Source organism: Misgurnus anguillicaudatus, unplaced genomic scaffold, assembly GCF_027580225.2.
Source record: "Misgurnus anguillicaudatus unplaced genomic scaffold, ASM2758022v2 HiC_scaffold_28, whole genome shotgun sequence".
NCBI classification, from domain to species: Eukaryota; Metazoa; Chordata; class Actinopteri; order Cypriniformes; family Cobitidae; genus Misgurnus; species Misgurnus anguillicaudatus.
The window spans coordinates 3,524,885-3,544,123 of record NW_027395278.1 but is presented as its reverse complement, the minus strand read 5'-3'; the positions used below and the strand labels follow the sequence as shown (position 1 = coordinate 3,544,123).

The window sequence follows — 19,239 nt, the reverse complement described above, 5'->3', positions numbered from 1 at the left end:
TGATAGGTGCGCATCTCCGTCTTTCAAACATATATAATTTTGTAATTACTACCTTAGGAAAATTAGCCATGATTTTATCATTGTGAAAATGTTTTTTTTTTTTTTTTTTGCAGATTAAAAACGATTTGTATTTCCGCAATTTTACTACAAATACCATGGTTATGGTATATTGCGGAGTTGGAGACCATAGTAAATGTCTACTGTTGTTTTACAACAAATAAAAACTAAAAGACTATGTTAGTATAATTATACAATGGTAAATGGGGTTCACAAAACGCACGCTGTTTCACACATACTCTGTATGCGGAATAAGTTAGCGTTGAGGTGTGCATCCCGGTCAGTCTCCTCGGAGCGGCTGTTTTCGGCGGCGGCTGGACTGACGGTCACCATGGATTGCGGTCGCGTCTGACCCCAAAACATGCTTTTATTTCTCAAAAAAAATCAGTAGACTGGTGCAGAAGTTTTATGCGAGTTACTAAAGTTAGTTATTTTTCACGAGGCTTTAAGTAGCTTAATTTGTTATAGCCTAATGTTAGGAAGGCTAATATCTTGCACTTTCTTCTGGCTTGAATAATTTTGAGTTACATTTTGACAAAACCTTTCAGATCTAAGTATTATGTTTTTTGTTTAATTTAATGTTAAACATGAATCTGTTTTTTTATTTTGGAACTAATAATGAGGTCTCTATTTTAGAACGCTGGCTCGCAGCTGCAGGTTCCGCTGCTTTAGAGCACCGCACATGCACGCACATATATGTTTGAAACATAGTTTAACTGTCTGCCACAAGTTGATCTTGTAATAAAGGTCTCATCGAGGAAAAACACGCTGTATATTTGTATTCATTGCATTTTTTAAGTATAAAAGTTAAATAACAAATTTTATTATAAAAATATTAATGATTAATCGATAGTCGATCGTTAATTCTCCCGACGATCGACAAAGAAAACTTAATCGAATGCCCATCCCTATCAGCTAGCATCCGCTACAATGATATCAGGAGACGGGGGAATCCCAAGCTTGCCAGCATAAATCGGGCACGCCGTGTAACGGGAGGTGGATCTGCCTCTACACATGACTGACGCCAGCAGAGGACATCGCTGCGTCCACCCTCACCGCTGAAAGGGTTTGGGGGCTTTCAAATCGGACCCAAAAAACGCAAGCAAGGTCCAACCCCAAAGTACACTTACAAATCAAGTTCATATACATTAAGGTTTCTTATGAAAACATTTTAATTATTATTTACATAAAATAAACGTAATACAGCCACACAACAAACTTATGAAAATATGTTAATGGTTATTTGCATGAGAATTTTTTAAACGCAGCCACACAATAAATAAAAACTATCACCAGAATGCTCACCACTATGATTTCCCTTATCTCATGTGTTAATATTTTTTATTGTAACAATTTATGATTTGCAAAAATAACTATTGCATCTCTGTAGATTAGATAAGCAAAGAGTGTGCGCGTTGCACGCTATACATTATGGTCAAGCATGCGCCCCTAAAATAGCATAATGAACAACGCGCAACGCGCCACTGACTTTAGACTAGTTTTTTTTGGTCAGTGGCGCAATTGTTTTTTGCAACTGCAAAATAGCATCAGGGATGGTTTGCGCCGGAACACGCCTCCTTTTTTTGCGCTGAACCGCCCAGGAAGCGCAAGTTCATTCCCTAGTTTGCCGCCTTGCGTCTGTGGAGGGAAAAACCCGCTGTGCGCCGGTGCAAAATACAAATGATACATGCGTCACTGACAAAGCCAATTGCGCTGGGTGCAAGATATGGCCCTTTGTCTCCTTTAAGAAGTCCTTTTACTTAGATATACGTCATGACTGGGAAAATAAGACAATCCCTACTTCCGTTTCATTGCGACTAAGCGAAACTGTTGTGTTAAAGTTATCTACCTTTTAATGTGTGTAGAAGTTGAAATGAAAACCTAAAAAGAGTTTAGATCCCTTTAAAAAATGAATGTTTTCTAAATACTCCACTTTTTTAAAATATGCTCATTTTCCAGCTCCCCTGAAGTTAAACATTTGATTTTTACCGTTTTAAAATCCATTTAGCCGATCTCCGGGTCTGGCGCTTCCACTTTTAGCATAGCTTAGCTTAGCATAATCCATTAAATCTGATTAGACCATTAGCATCGCGTGTTTAAAAATAACCAGAGTTTCGATATTTTTCCTATTTAATTCCTGACTCTTCTGTAGTTACATCGTGTAAAAAAGCAGAAAGAAAATTAAAAGTTGAGATTTTCTACGATTTTCAGTCCGTTTTAGTACATGATGATGTAACTACAGTAGAGTCTTTAAGTTTAAATTAGGAAAAATATTAAAACTCTTTGGTTATTTTTTAGCATGATGCTAATGGTCTAATCAGGTTCAATAGATTGTGGAATCTACGGTACAAGTATAATTCCAACTTGCAATTGTCATACCATCATACGTTTTTCACTATAGTTTGTTTCCACACAAATTGCGTTAGGTGTGCACGCTTTGCATTTACATCTGTATGCATTTTGTAGAAACCCAAAGGGACGTGAGTTCAGAAATGAGGCAAACAACAAAATCCATACCTTATTAACAAGCTACAGTGGTAAACACACATTAGGTTGCTGCTGTGTTAATTCATGTAAATGAAGGGTTAATTTTTGTAGTTCAATAACAGCAGTACTCACCTCGGCCGTTGTATGCAGGTGAGAGTATAGGAGACGGTGCATGATTGTCCTCTGTGGAGTGACTGTTCATGGACTCCACACTGAGGCGCGTCTGTCTAGGGGGCAGTGTTGGTGGAGGAGGAGGTGGGGTGCTATCAGGAAAGTCTAGAGCTGTAGGGATCTCTGGCAGAGGGATGTCCGGGGCACTCCGGATCCTCTCCCGCGGGGCATCCTGTCGCTCTCGAGAACTATCTTTTTTAGGTTTGATCAGTTTTGCTATTGCTTTAGCTCCAGCCCAGTGTCGGCTTCTGCATGATAAAAATAAATGTCAGAATAGCCTACAATGACATTAAAGTCAAACTATAAGCCTGAATTTATATATGAAGTGTTTGGTTTTAAAACTCGAAAAACGCCATTAAAAAAAAAAAAAAAAAAGTTACCACCAAAATCAGAATTGTATCTGGTCCGTATTAAAAAGTAAATTCTTAATTTTACGCAAAATCCGATATTCGCAGTGATATTCTGTCATCTTTTCTCACTTTTTTCCAAAATGCGATAAATTCCAGTCCTCCTTCTCTGCAGAATGCAATAAATCCGCTCAACAAATCACAGCGCACCATTCCACGCATTGTAAACAACAATGGCGGCGCTTTGAATACACACGCAATCCTAGTTTTCCTCATCTACTTTGTACTTCGTGATCAACAAACAAACAAAAACAAAATAATACTTTTGATTAACACTTTTAAACCTGCGGTGGTTTTCTGTGGCGGGGAAGAAACGTAAGCCATCAAAATCTAATAATTTACGTGAGAGGTACTCAGGCGAAGGAAAAATGCTTGTTCTCCTGACAGCATCAAGTTTCTGTCATGCTAACACATTGACCCCAGGGGATCTTATGAAAAACTTTTATTTTACTCAAAGTCAACGAAAACCGAGCAGGACAAAAACATTTTACAGCTGATCGCTGTCAAAAAAGTTCAGCGATATCGTCCCAAAGATGAGAGCAGCAATGACAGTGTTCTTAATATGACAAAGTAAGTGTTTTGATTAATGCCATTAATGTTTTTTTTTAATCAGTGTATACCACTAGTCAACTAAATGAATATAACATGGCAAAGATGAATGCACATTTATATACTGATTCAATAGATTTATAGACCTTTTCCGTGTTTGCAAACAGAGATGACGTTTTTTGTGGGCGGAGCCCAACTGGTGGCAGAAAGTGAATGCTTCTCAATAGCGGTGTGAAGTGTTTTAGCATTAAACTGTGATTTTTAAGGATCCGGTGTTCTTTAGAAGTCTGTTTCCCCTATATTTCTCTTAAGTGTAATGTTTCTTATAACGTTTTCACCAAGTTACGTTTATTTTTTAAATAAATTTAAAGTTTAAATGGCTTGATATGTGTGCATGTATGTAATGTATATGTATTGTTCTTTATTGGTAAATCAATGATTTTTACAGTATGAATCGCTGAAATACTTATAAGAGCAATACTATCATGTATTCTGTATAATATCATTTATTAAATATTTCATCATTTCCTGTTCTTCCTTATATTTTTAGCCTACGTGTTTGACCTAAAACTATTATGTTTACATACAAATTAATTTGTATAGGCCTGTTTATATATTATTAACACTTTACATCATGTGTGTGTGTGCTATGTTTATATATTTATTAGTAAACATCATAATTTAGAACAAACAGGAAGAAGACAGGCTAAGATAGAAGGTAAAAAGAACTAATAGAAAACGAAAAAAATACGAACACTTTAATAAATGGTAATATTATTGATACTATGAACTCATTCAAATCTTTAATCTTTCTGAATAAATTATAAACGTAATGTGATGAAAACGCTATAAGAAACACATAAAGGGATCAGACTTCGACAGAACCCCGGATACCTTCTCTAATTATTTTCTATTCTAATTATTAAAAGATTTTCAGATGATTTCATCACTCCAGTCTGTCCGGTTGAGGGCTTTTATTGCAACCATAAACACCTACGTTTATCTTCAAATTGTGTCTTCGTCGACGGTATACTATAAAAATGAAGGTCATCTATTTTGGCATTCCTATTCTGACACTCAACAGCACAACAAAACATTTTCTAGTGAGTTATATTGTTCGTTTCACTCGTGTCTCATTCATTTCCTCTGGTTTTCTGCCACCACATGCGCACGTGACGTAACTGTGACGTCGACTCGCAAAAGGTCTATTGCATTTCGGGGAAAAAAATTCGGTTTTTATAATAAATCTTTGAAAACCAAATGATGGATTTGAATTTTGAATGTCTATGTGATGCTATGTGAAAGTCTTTAACAGAAAATAATGGTTTTCATCTCGTCACTTTCTTGGTATAGAAAAATCTAAATGGATTTATTGCGTTTTGGAACCAAACTCTTCATATAGTCTATTATGGTACATGTCAGCATTAATGCTTTTTTTTACTTTGAACAAGTGACGTTATGCATTGCCGAACTGAATATATTTATTCTAATTATTTATTTATTTAGCTGACGCTTTTTCAATGAAAAGCGACTTACAATTGCTATATATGTCAGAGGTTGCACTCCTCTGGAGCAACTAGGGGTTAAGTGTCTTGCTCAGGGAGACAATGGGGTGTCACAGTGGATTCGAACCTGGGTCTCTCACACCAAAGGCATGTGTCTTATCCACTGCGCCATCACCACCCCATGAATTGTGGCTCTGTCGTCATCGCGTCACTGGCGTTGCTCGCAGCAAAAATAAAAAATTTCTCAACTTCTCAAGCCTTATGCAAATAACCTATTGCAGGCGCTAGCCAATTACGTCCAAGACCGGAGAACAGATAGCATATAATTCGAGAAAAAGATTAATCACTGCGGTAAGTAACACTAGAGCTACACCAGCAATCACTAACGCTACCAAACTGGCATCCATCTGTCAAAACAAAAGCCACCATTTTTGTTTCATGTTGCAGTCCACTGTGACTGGCTGTTGTCAATAAGACGATCACATCAGAGCCACACTTCAGACACGCCCTTCGTCAAGTCTTAACGCTGACGCCCCATGTGAATTTACCATGACTGTCTCAAATGTGGCAATGAACTCACTTTTTAGGTGTTGGGTCGTAGAACTTATATTGGTCCATGATCTTCTCCTCCAACTTTTCTTTCTGTCGTCGCAAAGAATTTAGCTTATCGCTGTGGGGGAACATTAAGTATTAATAGGTCAATATAAAACATGGTCCATTTGCATGATTAAAAAAATAGGAAACTTAACAAATGATGTTCTGTCACGCACATGTATTGTTTCTGTTCTTCATGATAGAGTTCTTTGCTTTCCATGGTTCTCTCCAACAAAGTCTGGTTTTGTTGGCTGAGCATCTGGATCTGACTGAGAAGATGATGGTTTTCTTCTTCCAAGTTCCCTTTTAAACGGGTTAGCAGCTGAAGTAAAAAAAAAAGAACAGCTTACTGGTGACTACAATTCATTATGCTCTGTGAGCAAACAACGATTTGTATGTACTTAGGGGTGTTAAAATGTAATGGAGAGGGAACGATAATTAGGCTATTTACAACAAAATCATTATAAACTCTTACTAAAAAATGTCACCCCAAAATAAAAATTAGCCCCTCAAGCCATCCTAGGTTGAGGCCAATGTTTCTTCCTTCAGTCAAACGAATCTGGAGTTAAAGTGCAACTATTTCATTGCTAAAAACAATGTTATTTAGTGTATTTGGTATTATACAATGTGTTTGTGTGGCTTATGGTTTAAAAAACACATTATTTTCCACATACCATACATTTTTGTAGCTCAAGATTAGATTTGAAAAGCTCTGTGTCTCTGATTGGCCAGTTAATCTGTACATTGTGATTGGCCTGAATACCTCTTATGTCAGCTGGAAAGTGATGCTCCTTACCATGTTTAAAAGATTCAGTTGCTAACAGGAGTTAACTTACAAGCTGCGAGTCCGAAGCGGGAGGAATTATGATAATGCTGGTCTTGCCTACATCACCAATCCCAAACCGTTGGCTACAATACGTGTTTGTTGTAGTCCAAAAAAAAGAGATTTACGTTGCAGACGATAACTCGCTTAATCGTTTACTTTGGGGTTTGTACCTTTTGCATATCGTTAACATGTACTAATACACAACAAAGGAAATTTAAAAACGTGAATCGGTCAATAGGTGCCCTTTAAATTTAATAATATCCTGGCTCTTTTCAGCTTTGTAATAGCATTGCATAGTGCCCCATCCATCCATCAAAAACTAATCCATACGGTTAACATTGTCTTCCGAAGTGAAACAAAAAAAACAAAAACATTCATACATATTTCAAACTTAATACTATAAAAGACAGTTATATGCCCATTCACAAAAGTTAAGGTCAGGTTGAAAACCCATTGCTTTATTTCAAAAGACATTTAACAACCGTAAGGCTTAGTATTTGATTGATGGATGTGCTTTTGGAGTTTTACAGGTGCATTGTGTAACTTTGTGTAAGAAGGATCTCTTGACATAAATGCAATATAATATACATCACTCTATTATCAGTGGTGTATAAGGCATTACAAAATGAACTGTATTGTTTTTATTACCATCGAATAAGCCGGTTTTATCTACATACACCGGGGGTCCTCTTACGTGAAATTTGCCATCATGTTTCCACAGTAGCCCTAAACGGACAAACTGTTCTACAGAGCGTGCTTTGTCACTACGTTGTCTCAAATGATGATTCTGTGCCGTCTACAGTAGCTTCACTATGAGTTTCGAAAGGGAGTGCGAGCTGTGGACTGAGCCGTTGGTAGCAATTTACAATCTCACCACTAGATGCCGCTAAAAATCTACACAGTGGACCTTAAAAATAGGGCCCTATCCAATGCCATTATAAAGCTAAAATAGTCAAGATATTATTTAATATAACTCTGAGTGAGTTTGGCTGAAAGAAAAAAATCATATACACCCACGATAGCTTGAGGATGATTAAAATATGGGCAAATTTTCATTTTGGGGTGAACTATTCCTCTGTTTCGGCAAATGCTGCTTGTATGTAAACGGCCATTTAAGTCTCTCTTACCTCACAATGGTTGTCTAGTTTGGTCATGGAGATGTCCAGGCCCTGATGTTTCTCCTTGAGCTGGTCGTAACGTGCCTGCCATCGGTTCAGTTCTAGCTGAGATTCATTCAGAGATGTCTTCAGCTCTTTGGTCTGATGTTGCAGACTGTCATACTCCTGCCGCAGACTCCTGTGTGTCTGGGACATTCTGGAGGTGCGCACAAACAGTGTATATTACTGATTTAGTCTATAAAAGTCCCACAAGTGCCCTCAGAACTTTGTAAATGTGTTTTTTCAGTCATGGAATAATTTAAAAAGCATACTTAAACTGGAGTCCTCACCACCTATATGTACTTTTAAACCATATGAAGAGTTTAGTTGCAAAACGAGATAACCACCGTTTTTTTAATTGTTCAGAAATCTCGTTTTTTGGTTGTGCATTCCAAATAATTTCAATGCAACTGCAGTTGTTTTGTTTTGTTTAAAACCTTCATAACTTAAAAAATACAGCTAAGTAACACCATACAACAAAATAATAACATGATAACATAATAATAAACATGTTTTCACAAAAAATTAAAAAAATGGATTTATCTCATTTTGCAACGAAACTTCATATGTTATGTACTCATGTATTTTGAGTCTTGTAAGTGTTTTTCTTGATTCACGTTGTTATTAGTTATAGTACAGAGTATTATTTGTCTTTGTTTTGTGTGAAACTTTGTGTGTCCAGGGGTGCATCCCAATTCAGGGGCTGCAGCCTTTCAAGGCCGTATTTGAAGGCAAATGACATCACAGTGCCACCACAAAGGCTGTCCCAATTTGAATGCTCCTTCACATACAAGCCTCCACATGTGGCCTTTTTGATCCATAGATGTATCCTTCACAGCCTTGGCTATCCCAAGATTCAATGTGCGTCCCTGGCGTCTGGGTGTTTTGAAATAAATATTCAAAACTGTAGTTAAATAAAAGTTTATATTTTGCAAATAAAGGGGCTTGTGACTGTTTTTCTACTATAAATAATGTTTTAATCATGTGAATTAATATTATTGCTGCAATATTGTGCATGTTGTGTTTTGCTTTTGTATGTTTTTAAGGTTGGTGAATTTTACATACTGTTGGATAGTTTAATCTGCATCAATGTGTTATATTTTCTAAAATAAAATAAAAAATCTGTCTCCATATTTATTTTTAAAAGTCTAATAGGTCTCAGCTGTTGTGTCCCGCTGACAAGTGTAGTGGGCGGGAAAAGCAAGTGACGCAAGTCCCACCGTAGGCTAGACTGTCTCATATCAGTTCGCTTCGTGGCCTTTAGAGGCTGCCGCCTTCAAATATCGAGCCTTGCTTTCAAAGTCTGCGGCCTTAAAAGGATCAAGACCCTTAATTGGGATGCACCCCATGTCTTCCTGGAAGAAAAGACTGAAAAGTCTCCATGGGATCCTGGTTAAATAATGGAAATAATAATAATAATAATAATAATAATAAAATATTAACTGTAAGGTCCTGCATGTGTCCTTGCATCTGTAGACTGTTAGTGGCGGAGCATTATAAAAATATTCAGTCATTGTTTTGATTTATGAACATTTAATAATAACATTACAATATATATAATGATTTAACATTTCTTATTCATCATATAACTGTTTCTATTTAATGTATATGTACTGTATTACGTGACTGGAATTTATTTTAGAAACCACCACATACTCTAAATATGCTGTAAGATGGATTACTGCATGTCATTTTTAAAAATTAGAAAGAAAAAAAGGAAAACGAAATAAGAAATGAAATAGCCATTGACATATTGTGCATTCAGGCAAGCAAGAGCTCTGTGCTGAGTAACTTCTGTCGATTTACACTAGTCTATTTCAACCAGTAGAGGGGAGTACATATTCACCATAAATATTTGACCTCAGCCCTGCTAGACCATTCAGTTGAAAACTAGTTAGTGTTATGAAGCTGAAAAACTCTCTAACCTGTCTATCTCCTCCCTCAGGCTGTTGTTCTCCCCCATGATAAGAGTGTTTTTGTGAATTTCCTCTCCCAAAGTCTCCCTCTCTCTGTGCAAAGAGGCCTCAAGAGCTTCCATAGCGTCCTTCTGCTTCAAGAGAACCTGATACCTGCATACAAAAAAGACAGCAAAGTCTCAACTCACATTCACATGTCACTTAATCCTTCTGCACAACCAAACAATTGCTAGCAAACAATGTAACAACATCCGTAGTCTGTTTTATTAGTTGTACATATTGTTCAGGTTAAACGTCTTTCTCAAACAAATTCTTTGGACCAAAAAATAAAAAACATGGGCTGTAAAAATCATATGGGTCTAATTACGCTTTTTCACATTTTCAACTTTGGTTAGGGTGTAATGTTTATGCTCAACAGCAACATTACATACTAAATAAAGATAAGAAACTAAAAAAGCGACTGGATCCCTTTAAATTAGCTTGCACTATACGGGTGATTCTCACGAAACCATTGAAACACCACAGCACTAATGATTTTAGCTTTAAAATGTGTAATATAGTAACACTAAAAAGCATCAGAATTAACACAATACTGTGTTCTACCTTGCACAATGTGTGATTTCAACATAAGAATTTATAATTGGACATTTTATCTCATTTTCTGCTGAAATTCTCATTACCGCAATGTGTCCGGCTGTGTTTGAACATGCGTTATGTTGTAATTTAATCAAATTAACACAAAAATAAATAAAAATAAAAAAAATAAATGGATGTTTTGCTAGACTACTTTAGATGACAGAAAAAATATTTACTGATTATTCATGTATAATAATAATGAAGAACAATTAGGAAAATGATGTGTCCATGCCTGATGTTCTCATCTTCCGCAACACTTTTTGAGAACAGTTTAAGCACACATACAGAATTTTAATAAAGTTTGATTTTAAGTGACCAAGCACATGGACCAGTTACTTCAAGATGGCTACCAGGTAAGATCATTTTTTTTACAGTTAATTTGAAATATTGTCTTGTCAGAATGCTTACACGACATTTTGATTATCATTACCGAAACAGATGCTTATTAAATGTTAATTTAATTAATAGAAGCATAATACTTTGATTTTAAATGCATGTGCAGAATCTCCAAATTATGTTCTTTCAGGTTTGTCATGTCATTTTGAAAATATGTCAGTGTTGATGTTTTCTGACTGTTGCGGTAATGAGATTTTTTAGGACTAATTTTTTTAATTATGTTACAAAAAGTGTTAAATGATAAGTAAAAGTTTTTAAATTAATGTTCCCATTTACTCCAGACTTTGTTTTTCAATGTCTGGTGGGAAAAAAAGTAAATTTAAGCAATTTTTACATTTTTTAAAAAAAGTTTTCGTGAGAATCACCCATACAGTCTCTAGAAGTAAAATAATAAACCAAGTAATCAGATAGTTTAGAATAAGTCATAATGATTTTGTGATTTTTGTATTTTTTTAACATGAGAGACCAGAGCCATTATTTACTTTCATCAAATGATAAATACATCCTGAGGGTGTTTTTTTACATTCAACCTTTGTTGACACATTAGAGCTAGAAAATTACATGAGTGGATTTTTATGTTTGGTTAGGTTATCCATTTAAATCTATAATTCTGTATTCATTGATGGTTTGACAAATCACATTACATGAAAATGACTGAAAAGTACATTTTTTTTACATTACTAATGCTTTCTTAGTAGCTGGTGACTCTTTGCAAAGTTTGAATAGTCATTATACCTAAAGATCTCTATAAAAAAAATCTAAGTTAATACTATTAGATATACCATAGGTGAACTTATATATAAATCTTCTTTATCTAGCTCTGACGAAGATGTGAAATTCATAAAGGCCTGTTTCACACCATACGCCTAAGCAGAGCAAATGTTTTGGCACCCATATTAACAGCTCAGAGTCTTTACACTGCATACAGAGTGGTGTGGGCTCAACCAGCCCAATTTTTACCAAATAAAAACATACTGTTGTAAAACGTCCTGTTTAAGTCATGCATGCAAAGGAGGTTTTGGACGATCTGCTGGTTCTTCAACATTTTCATTATCCAACTTAAGTCAGAGACATACAATGTAAAAACATTATTTATCACATATGTGCATATCACAATATGCATATATCAATGGTTTGCAATAATTTAAAATTTTTATTAAACTTTTTTATAACACTTCAGTATCCACCTTATTTTCGAACGTGGAAGTAAGAGATGTGACGTATTTTCCTTTTTTTGCGAGACTTCGTAGAGCACACATTAAACACGATTTAAACAGTTATGGTAAATATTTACTAAACCTGCCATGAAAACCCCCATAGGAGGATGAAATTAAGAAGTGGACTGATATCTTATATGAAGATATATTCAATAATTTCATGTTGTTGCTCGGGGGTGACGGGTCTTCAATGCGCAACTATAAGCACAAAGACATACCAGTATCTTTACAATGGGAAAGTCAGTTGAGTGTTTGTACATGAAATAGACAAAGAATTCTTGTTTTTAACCTTTTTAGATGGCTTAAAATTTCCCTCTGGTATGAGTTTTTATTAAACGGCAATTTTTTATTGACTTCACACGGTCCGACGGCTGTGGTATGTTTCTCATTCAACACATTTTAAGTTATTTGAACAAACCATAATAAACATTATAACTATTACATGTATTTAGTATTGTTTTATGAAAATACTATTACATCGCTTCTTACGCACTAGATGGAGACATGAGCTTATGAAATGATTTGCTTATTTTAAAATGATTTGCTTTTTCATTTAAAACATAACAAAAGTACATGCAAACACACTAAGAACTATTAAAAAACATTAACTAATAAGCAATATTAAAACGGCCCGTTCTGGTTCTTCATTCTGATTGGTTGAAGCGAGTTCTAAGGGTTCAATTGCACGATATAAATGTTAATGCATAAATTAGATGAATGTTGATTTATGAAAATAAACACCTCAGTCTTAAATCATATTTTTATTGTGTCTTGGCTGCGTCTGTGTTGGTTGGGAACTGCGCTCTGTTGCAGCCAAACTTGATTCTGAGGAACTACTTTGTTTGGCAGAAGAGTAATATTTGTACTATTACACCTTATTTGTGTTTTATTTTATGAAAACCAGCTATGCATATGAAGTAACCGTTTTATAAACGCAATAAGCCCCACAAAGCAGTGGGCTTACAGTGCATTTTATAACAGCTAAGGGGCGTTTTTGAGGCACGACGCGAAGCGTTATAAAATGCACTGGTAAAAAACACTTACACTTACTTTTCATGAATATCGTGAATTCTAATCTGACTCGAGCTTAAATTGATAACATAAATAACCGGACAGCATTGTTAATGTTTACACCTAAAAAAACCTGAAGCTTGCAGTTATGGCAAGGGGCAGGAAATTCTTGAAACAATCACAACAGCCTGGGCCAGCTTTAGTGGATTGTGGTGAAACAGACTGGGGTTTATAGACTGCAATAATGCCAATCATTTTCTAATTGATACATTTTAAAGGGCACCTATTTTACAAAATCGTTTGGACATAAATGTGTGTTGCAGTGTGTGAACACAACCACCCTACAATGAAAAAAAAAATTTTAATCCCCATATAACCAAAACAGCCTCGTTAGACATGTTGTTCTGATTTCTTAGCAATGTGATGTCAAACTGCTAAAGCCCCGCCCAAGGCCGTTGATTGACAGTCTTGTATTATTACCACAGTTTCTGCCTTCAGTAAGCTATTTTTCTGTTCTTCTTTGCAAAATCAGATATATTTTAACCAAAGCCTCTCTTTTGGTAAGGGAGCGAAGAGCAATAGCTCATTTGCATTTAAAGGTACACACAAAACTTTCTCCCACCCAAAAAGGGGCACTTTGGACATGCTGTAATAAATGATCTGTGGGGTATTGTGTGCTGAAACTTCACAGAAACATTCTGGACACACCTTATATTATATCATATAAAAATGTGCATAATATGTGCCCTTTAAAACATTTTAAATAAATTTAATTTTAAAAGTTCCAATAACCTTTAATTATTACAATAAACAGAATGCACTCCTGATATAAAGTGAACAAATTAAAAGTTGTCAAAATAACTTGTTATACCTAAAAGCTGTACTTTGCAAGCCAAATCCCTTATATTTATTAAGAGCTTAGCACTACCAAAATTCTCATGGGTAAATCAATAATTTAGGAGAGGGGTGCACATCTAACAAAGGAGGTTTTAAATCTTTCATAGATCAACACACACATGGATGGTGGTACTTCAAATAAATGAATTAGGAAACCGAGCATGTGTGACATGTGGAGTATTGGACATAAGAGCGGCGAGCCCGGTGGACATTACAGCTGATTGGGCTCCTGACTGCCATCTGGTGAGTCCCTCAGCTGAGGCCCCAAGAGACCCACTACTGCATTATTCATAAGGTAGTGAGGGAGAGATAAAAGACACACAGAGAGACTACTGAAATAAACGAATGGCAAACAGAACAGTGTTTTTTCCTGTCCTTAACAAAAGACAACTTTCCACATTGCACCCATGGAAAATGAGTGTGACAGGCACGCGAGGATTAATGTGTAGATGTGTTCCTGCATTGTCCAGGCTCATTAATGTCTAATGTGTGTAGATAAAAATAAGGGCAGAAACATTTTCCATTGTGACCCACCTCTAAAACCACTGCTATTCCCCGTGGTGCTGTTTTATTGCCATTAACCGCAGTGAAATCCAACATTTAATTTATTTATACTGACAGATCAGGCCTTAAATAATTAATTATCTTGTCTGAATCATGTCATATCTAAAACAGAAGCATTTACGTCTAGTTAAGAGTGTTTGACTTTTTCACGTCTATCATTGTCTGTCACTGTCAGCAGTCTTAAAAACACGGGTCATAGTGGTGTCTCCATTCAGACCAGACACAGATCATTACTTTGCTGTTACACACCCTCTTTATGCGCATAGCCAGAGCGAAAAAACAGAAAGATTAATAAGCAGCCACCACTATTAGCCGTCTATAAGTCAGCAAAGGTCACAGTTTAAAAACAGGCATAAAAACAGGTAAACGATATGAAGACTTTCACTTCGTATATGGGTGATTCTTACGAAACCATTGAAACACCACAGCACTAATGATTTTAGCTTTAAAATGAGTAATATAGTAACATTAAAAAGCATCAGAATTAACACAATACTGTGTTCTACCTTGCACAATGTGTGATTTCAACATAAGAATTTATAATTGGAAATTTTATCTCATTTTCTGCTGAAATTCTCATTACCGCAATGTGTCCGGCTGTGTTTGAACATGCGTTATGTTGTAATTTAATCAAATTAACACAAAAATATAAAAAAAAAAAAATTAATGGATGTTTTGCTAGACTACTTTAGATGACAGAAAAAATATTTACTGAATATTCATGTATAATAATAATGAAGAAAAATTAGGAAAATAATTTGTCCATGCCTGATGTTCTCATCCTCCGCAACACTTTTTGAGAACAGTTTAAGCACACATACAGAATTTTAATAAAGTTTGATTTTGAGTGACCAAGCACATGGACCAGTTACTTTAAGATGGCTACCAGGTAAGATCATTTCTTTTACAGTTAATTTGAAATATTGTCTTGTCAGAATGCTTACACGACATTTTGATTATCATTACCGCAACAGATGCTTATTAAATGTTAATTTAATTAATAGAAGCATAATACTTTGATTTTAAATGCATGTGCAGAATCTCCAAATTATGTTCTTTCAGGTTTGTCATGTCATTTTGAAAATATGTCAGTGTTGATGTTTTCTGACTGTTGCGGTAATGAGATTTTTTAGGACTAATTTTTTAAATTATGTTACAAAAAGTGTTAAATGATAAGTAAAAGTTTTTAAATTAATGTTCCCATTTACTCCAGACTTTGTTTTTCAATGTCTGGTGGGAAAAAAAGTAAATTTAAGCAATTTTTACATTTTCATGCTTGACATTTTTTCGTGAGAATCACCCATATAGTGTACAGTATGTAAATCTTTGTATAGAAAATATGTGTACTTACTAAATTTGCCAACATGTAATTCAAATACTGTCCCACAATGCAATGTACTTAACATGACCTTCCATTTCAAGAATTGTGAACTACCCCTTAAAGCTCTTTAATCTCTTTTGCGATTATTTCACTTATAGGGACGCAAATACAGCATGCAACACAGTGTCATGTGATAAGAGTAAATCACATTCTAATAACAAGGAAAAGGACTGACTTGCTCTCCAGGGTACGATATTCTTGCTCCAGAGCTCTCTGGCTGCTCTTCAGGGCTGTATGTTGGGCAATGAGCTGCTCGTATTCAGTGGCCTGTCTCTCGTGCACGCTGAGCAGGCGCTCGTGGTCCTGCGTTACGCGGTCACGGGCTGCGCACGCCTCCTCGCGCTGTTTCTGAAGAGACTCGGCCTCAGATTCTAGAGTCTGTAGCTGGGCCTGTAAAGTTCCATACTGAGCCATAAGAGATGAGCTTTGGGAGCTTAGTGTTGAGTTTTCCACCTAAACATATACAGAAGGATAAAACAATGAAAATATTTACTTTTTATTATAGTTTTATGAAGATATTATGTAACTGCAACTATGGCAAGGCCTGGATTAGGGCTCTGAATTCATGGTAAATGCACATAAAAATTTATGAACATTTAACATTTTTTATAGTCACATTATTTATAAAGTTGTATTAAGCTCATTTGAACATTTAACATATAAACTATTCTGTATTAAACCACCCCCTGTTGCATGGGTCAGAGGTGAACAGAAACATTGGCAGAAACATTTTGTGTTCTTTCTGGAAACCCTAGAGTTTGTTTTGACACAACTTCCGTGTTTTGGTCTTTTACGTCACAAAACTGCTGTCTTCTGTCACAAAGACCCTTACAGTAGCAAATTAAGGAATTCACACCTGCTCTTTCTAACTAAATTTGATGGACCCAGAACAGTGGCGTTGCAAGGGAGGCTTTGGGTGCTTAATCCCCTAATGTTCTATTAAAAGCCCCTGATCTTCAGATTAAAGAAAAAAATGTTAGTTCAGAGATGTAATAGATTTTATTATTACCACTTCTAATTAATTTTCCTGGTCTGCGGTAGATCAAACACAAATTTTAGGTGTGATTTATTAAAGCTGCAATCTGTAACATTTTTTTTATTAAAAATTAACAAAAATCAGTTATTCAATATATAGGGGAAAATATGTTTAAAACTGTCTCCGTACCTTGGTAAGCTTTTAGTAATGATTTATAATTTGCGCAGTCGGATTATCTTTTTCAGAAAAAAAGTTTGAAAACGTAATTTGTCTTTGCGTGATGACATCACGTCCGTAAACAAAGCAGAGGAGCCCATCTGCTCAGATCTGCTCTGATGCAGCAATCACAGACATCAGATTCGTCCGTGCAGAGTAGCGGGGCGAAGCACAACGCACTCCTTAAATAACTGCATTTTTATTTTTCAATCAGAGGTGGATACATTTTACAGACTGCAGCTTTAACTTAGCTGTGAAATTTGCCGTTATGTGTCGAGTTAAACAGTGCAGTATCTGTTCACTGTTAATAATACACAGTCATTAAGCACGGTCTTTCATCAGGTAATAATAAAACAAGTCATTATTTTCTCGACATAGCTTAAAATGTCAATTTCTACTTTGATCAAATGAAGGCCTATGAGAAATAAAGCATATAAATGAACTTCTGTTATTTAAAAGTTGTTGTAAATTTTACTTGCATTTTTTTCAAGTTGAAATAGTCAGCCAGGCACCAGAATATAGAGAAAATGCAAAGGAGAAAAATTAGGGAAAAAACAAGCTACTTTAAAAAAGCTACATAAAAGGAACCCAAAAAGAACAACACAAAGTAATGGTTGATCAACAAGAGGAAAAGACGGGTAGAAGTGAGGAATAAAGAAAAACATAAAAAAGAAACAAGACAACCACCAAGAGGACAGAAGATCAATACAGACAACTAAAGCACAGTGAACTGTTTTATGCCTTTTTAGTTTTATGTTCACATTAAAATTAATTTTTATAATAATAAAAAATATTCGCTGTGTTTGTGGGGTCATGTTCTTAGGGGGTCTAAGCCTCTCTCCCAATCCCATCCGACCCTAGCAATGCCCCGGAGACAGGAGCCATGTTATACATGCAGGTCAAAGGGAAATCAAAGTTAAGCCAAGTTTTCCTTTTTGCTAGTTTAATAATTTACACTCTATCTTTTGAAATTAAGACTTTAATGCAAAATCCTCTCATGTTTTCTTAGTAGATTCTGCCTACAAAGCAGTATTTCTGAATGGCCTGAGGCCGGGATTGGAAAATTTGAGGCAAAAGTATTTGATAAAAATATAATATGTTCCCCCTAGCATTCTGTTGAAGGGGGACTTCCACATAAAACCGTTTTTACTTGTATTTTTTGATATGTGTTATGTCCATATGTGTTTGTGTTGTGTCGTGACTGTGAAAATTAACTTCTACCTCCTCTGTCAGCTCTAGCCAATGAAAAGAAATAAGCGGAGGAATCAGGTCAGTTTGAAAAGCTGCTCAGTGTGACGTGGAATTGATCGAGCTCATTACTATTCATGAGCTCTCCAACTTGACACAGCGCCCACAGAATACGTGTAGTTCAGTGAGTTTTCCTAACAAGTTACAGCAAGGATGGCTGAACGTCAACCGTACCGTATTCGGGCCATCGTTTTTGTCGAGAGACATCATTCATATCAAACGAGGGAAGTATAACATTTTCTCTGTGTTTGGATGTTCAGAAGAACGCTGGATTTGAAGAGTGACTGCGATTAAAAAGCAATGCTACTCCATCAATATTGGATCCGGACAGAAAGGCGCAGCTTATGTGATTCAAACACTTTAGGACTATGTGTCACTATCAGTGGCGGCCAGTGACTTCTCTTCCAAGGGACGCAAATTCACACCAATTCATGCTGCATATGCGTTGAAAGGGTTTACGATAAATGACACGTGTGTGTGGCGAAAGGGTTTATGATAAAATGTGTGTGTGTAAGACACGCACTTAACAGTAAACTGATTACACATGAGATTATATAAGTATAGAAAGTTAGTTTGACTATGAAAAACTGTTATTCAATCATAGCAGTGGGCGTTTACTTCCAAGTCGTCAATGTGGCTGGCCCATCAAAACTGATCATTTCTCGAACCTGCCTCAAAACCAGGGTACAAATGGCCTATTACTTATTGCTTTTTGACGTAAAAACGACGCGAACGTCATGAGTAGACCTCAGACAACAGTATAAAACAATAAAAACGACAGAGGAAGGGCACTTTTAATATCTTTATCTTATTTTTGACTGTTTTTGATGTGCTTTAGATGCACAACATTTCTTTATGCTCTACCTGTAGTTTAGCAGTTTCTTTATGAAGAGAGGTGTTTTGCTCTTGTAGCGATGTTGCCTGTTTCTGTAGAGCTAGTGTTTGTGCATTAAGCTGTGCATTCTGGGAATCCAACTGCTTCAGTTGCTCTTTCAGAAGATGCTTCTCTGTCTGCAGGGCTGCATTCT

General features: G+C 35.9%; 1 protein-coding gene across 1 annotated transcript in view; it reads right to left on the bottom strand.

Moving 5' to 3' along the window:
- Positions 1-19,239, bottom strand: part of LOC141362548 (protein Daple-like) — a 102,061-nt gene that overhangs the window by 25,269 nt on the left and 57,553 nt on the right. The window contains exons 19-25 of the mRNA XM_073864788.1: positions 19,076-19,237; positions 15,947-16,224; positions 9,679-9,822; positions 7,724-7,910; positions 5,947-6,092; positions 5,757-5,846; positions 2,677-2,963 (exon numbers count right to left, since the gene is read on the bottom strand). Of these exons, the coding sequence (XP_073720889.1) occupies positions 2,677-2,963; positions 5,757-5,846; positions 5,947-6,092; positions 7,724-7,910; positions 9,679-9,822; positions 15,947-16,224; positions 19,076-19,237 (1,294 nt within the window). The remainder of the gene's footprint in view (positions 1-2,676; positions 2,964-5,756; positions 5,847-5,946; positions 6,093-7,723; positions 7,911-9,678; positions 9,823-15,946; positions 16,225-19,075; positions 19,238-19,239) is intronic.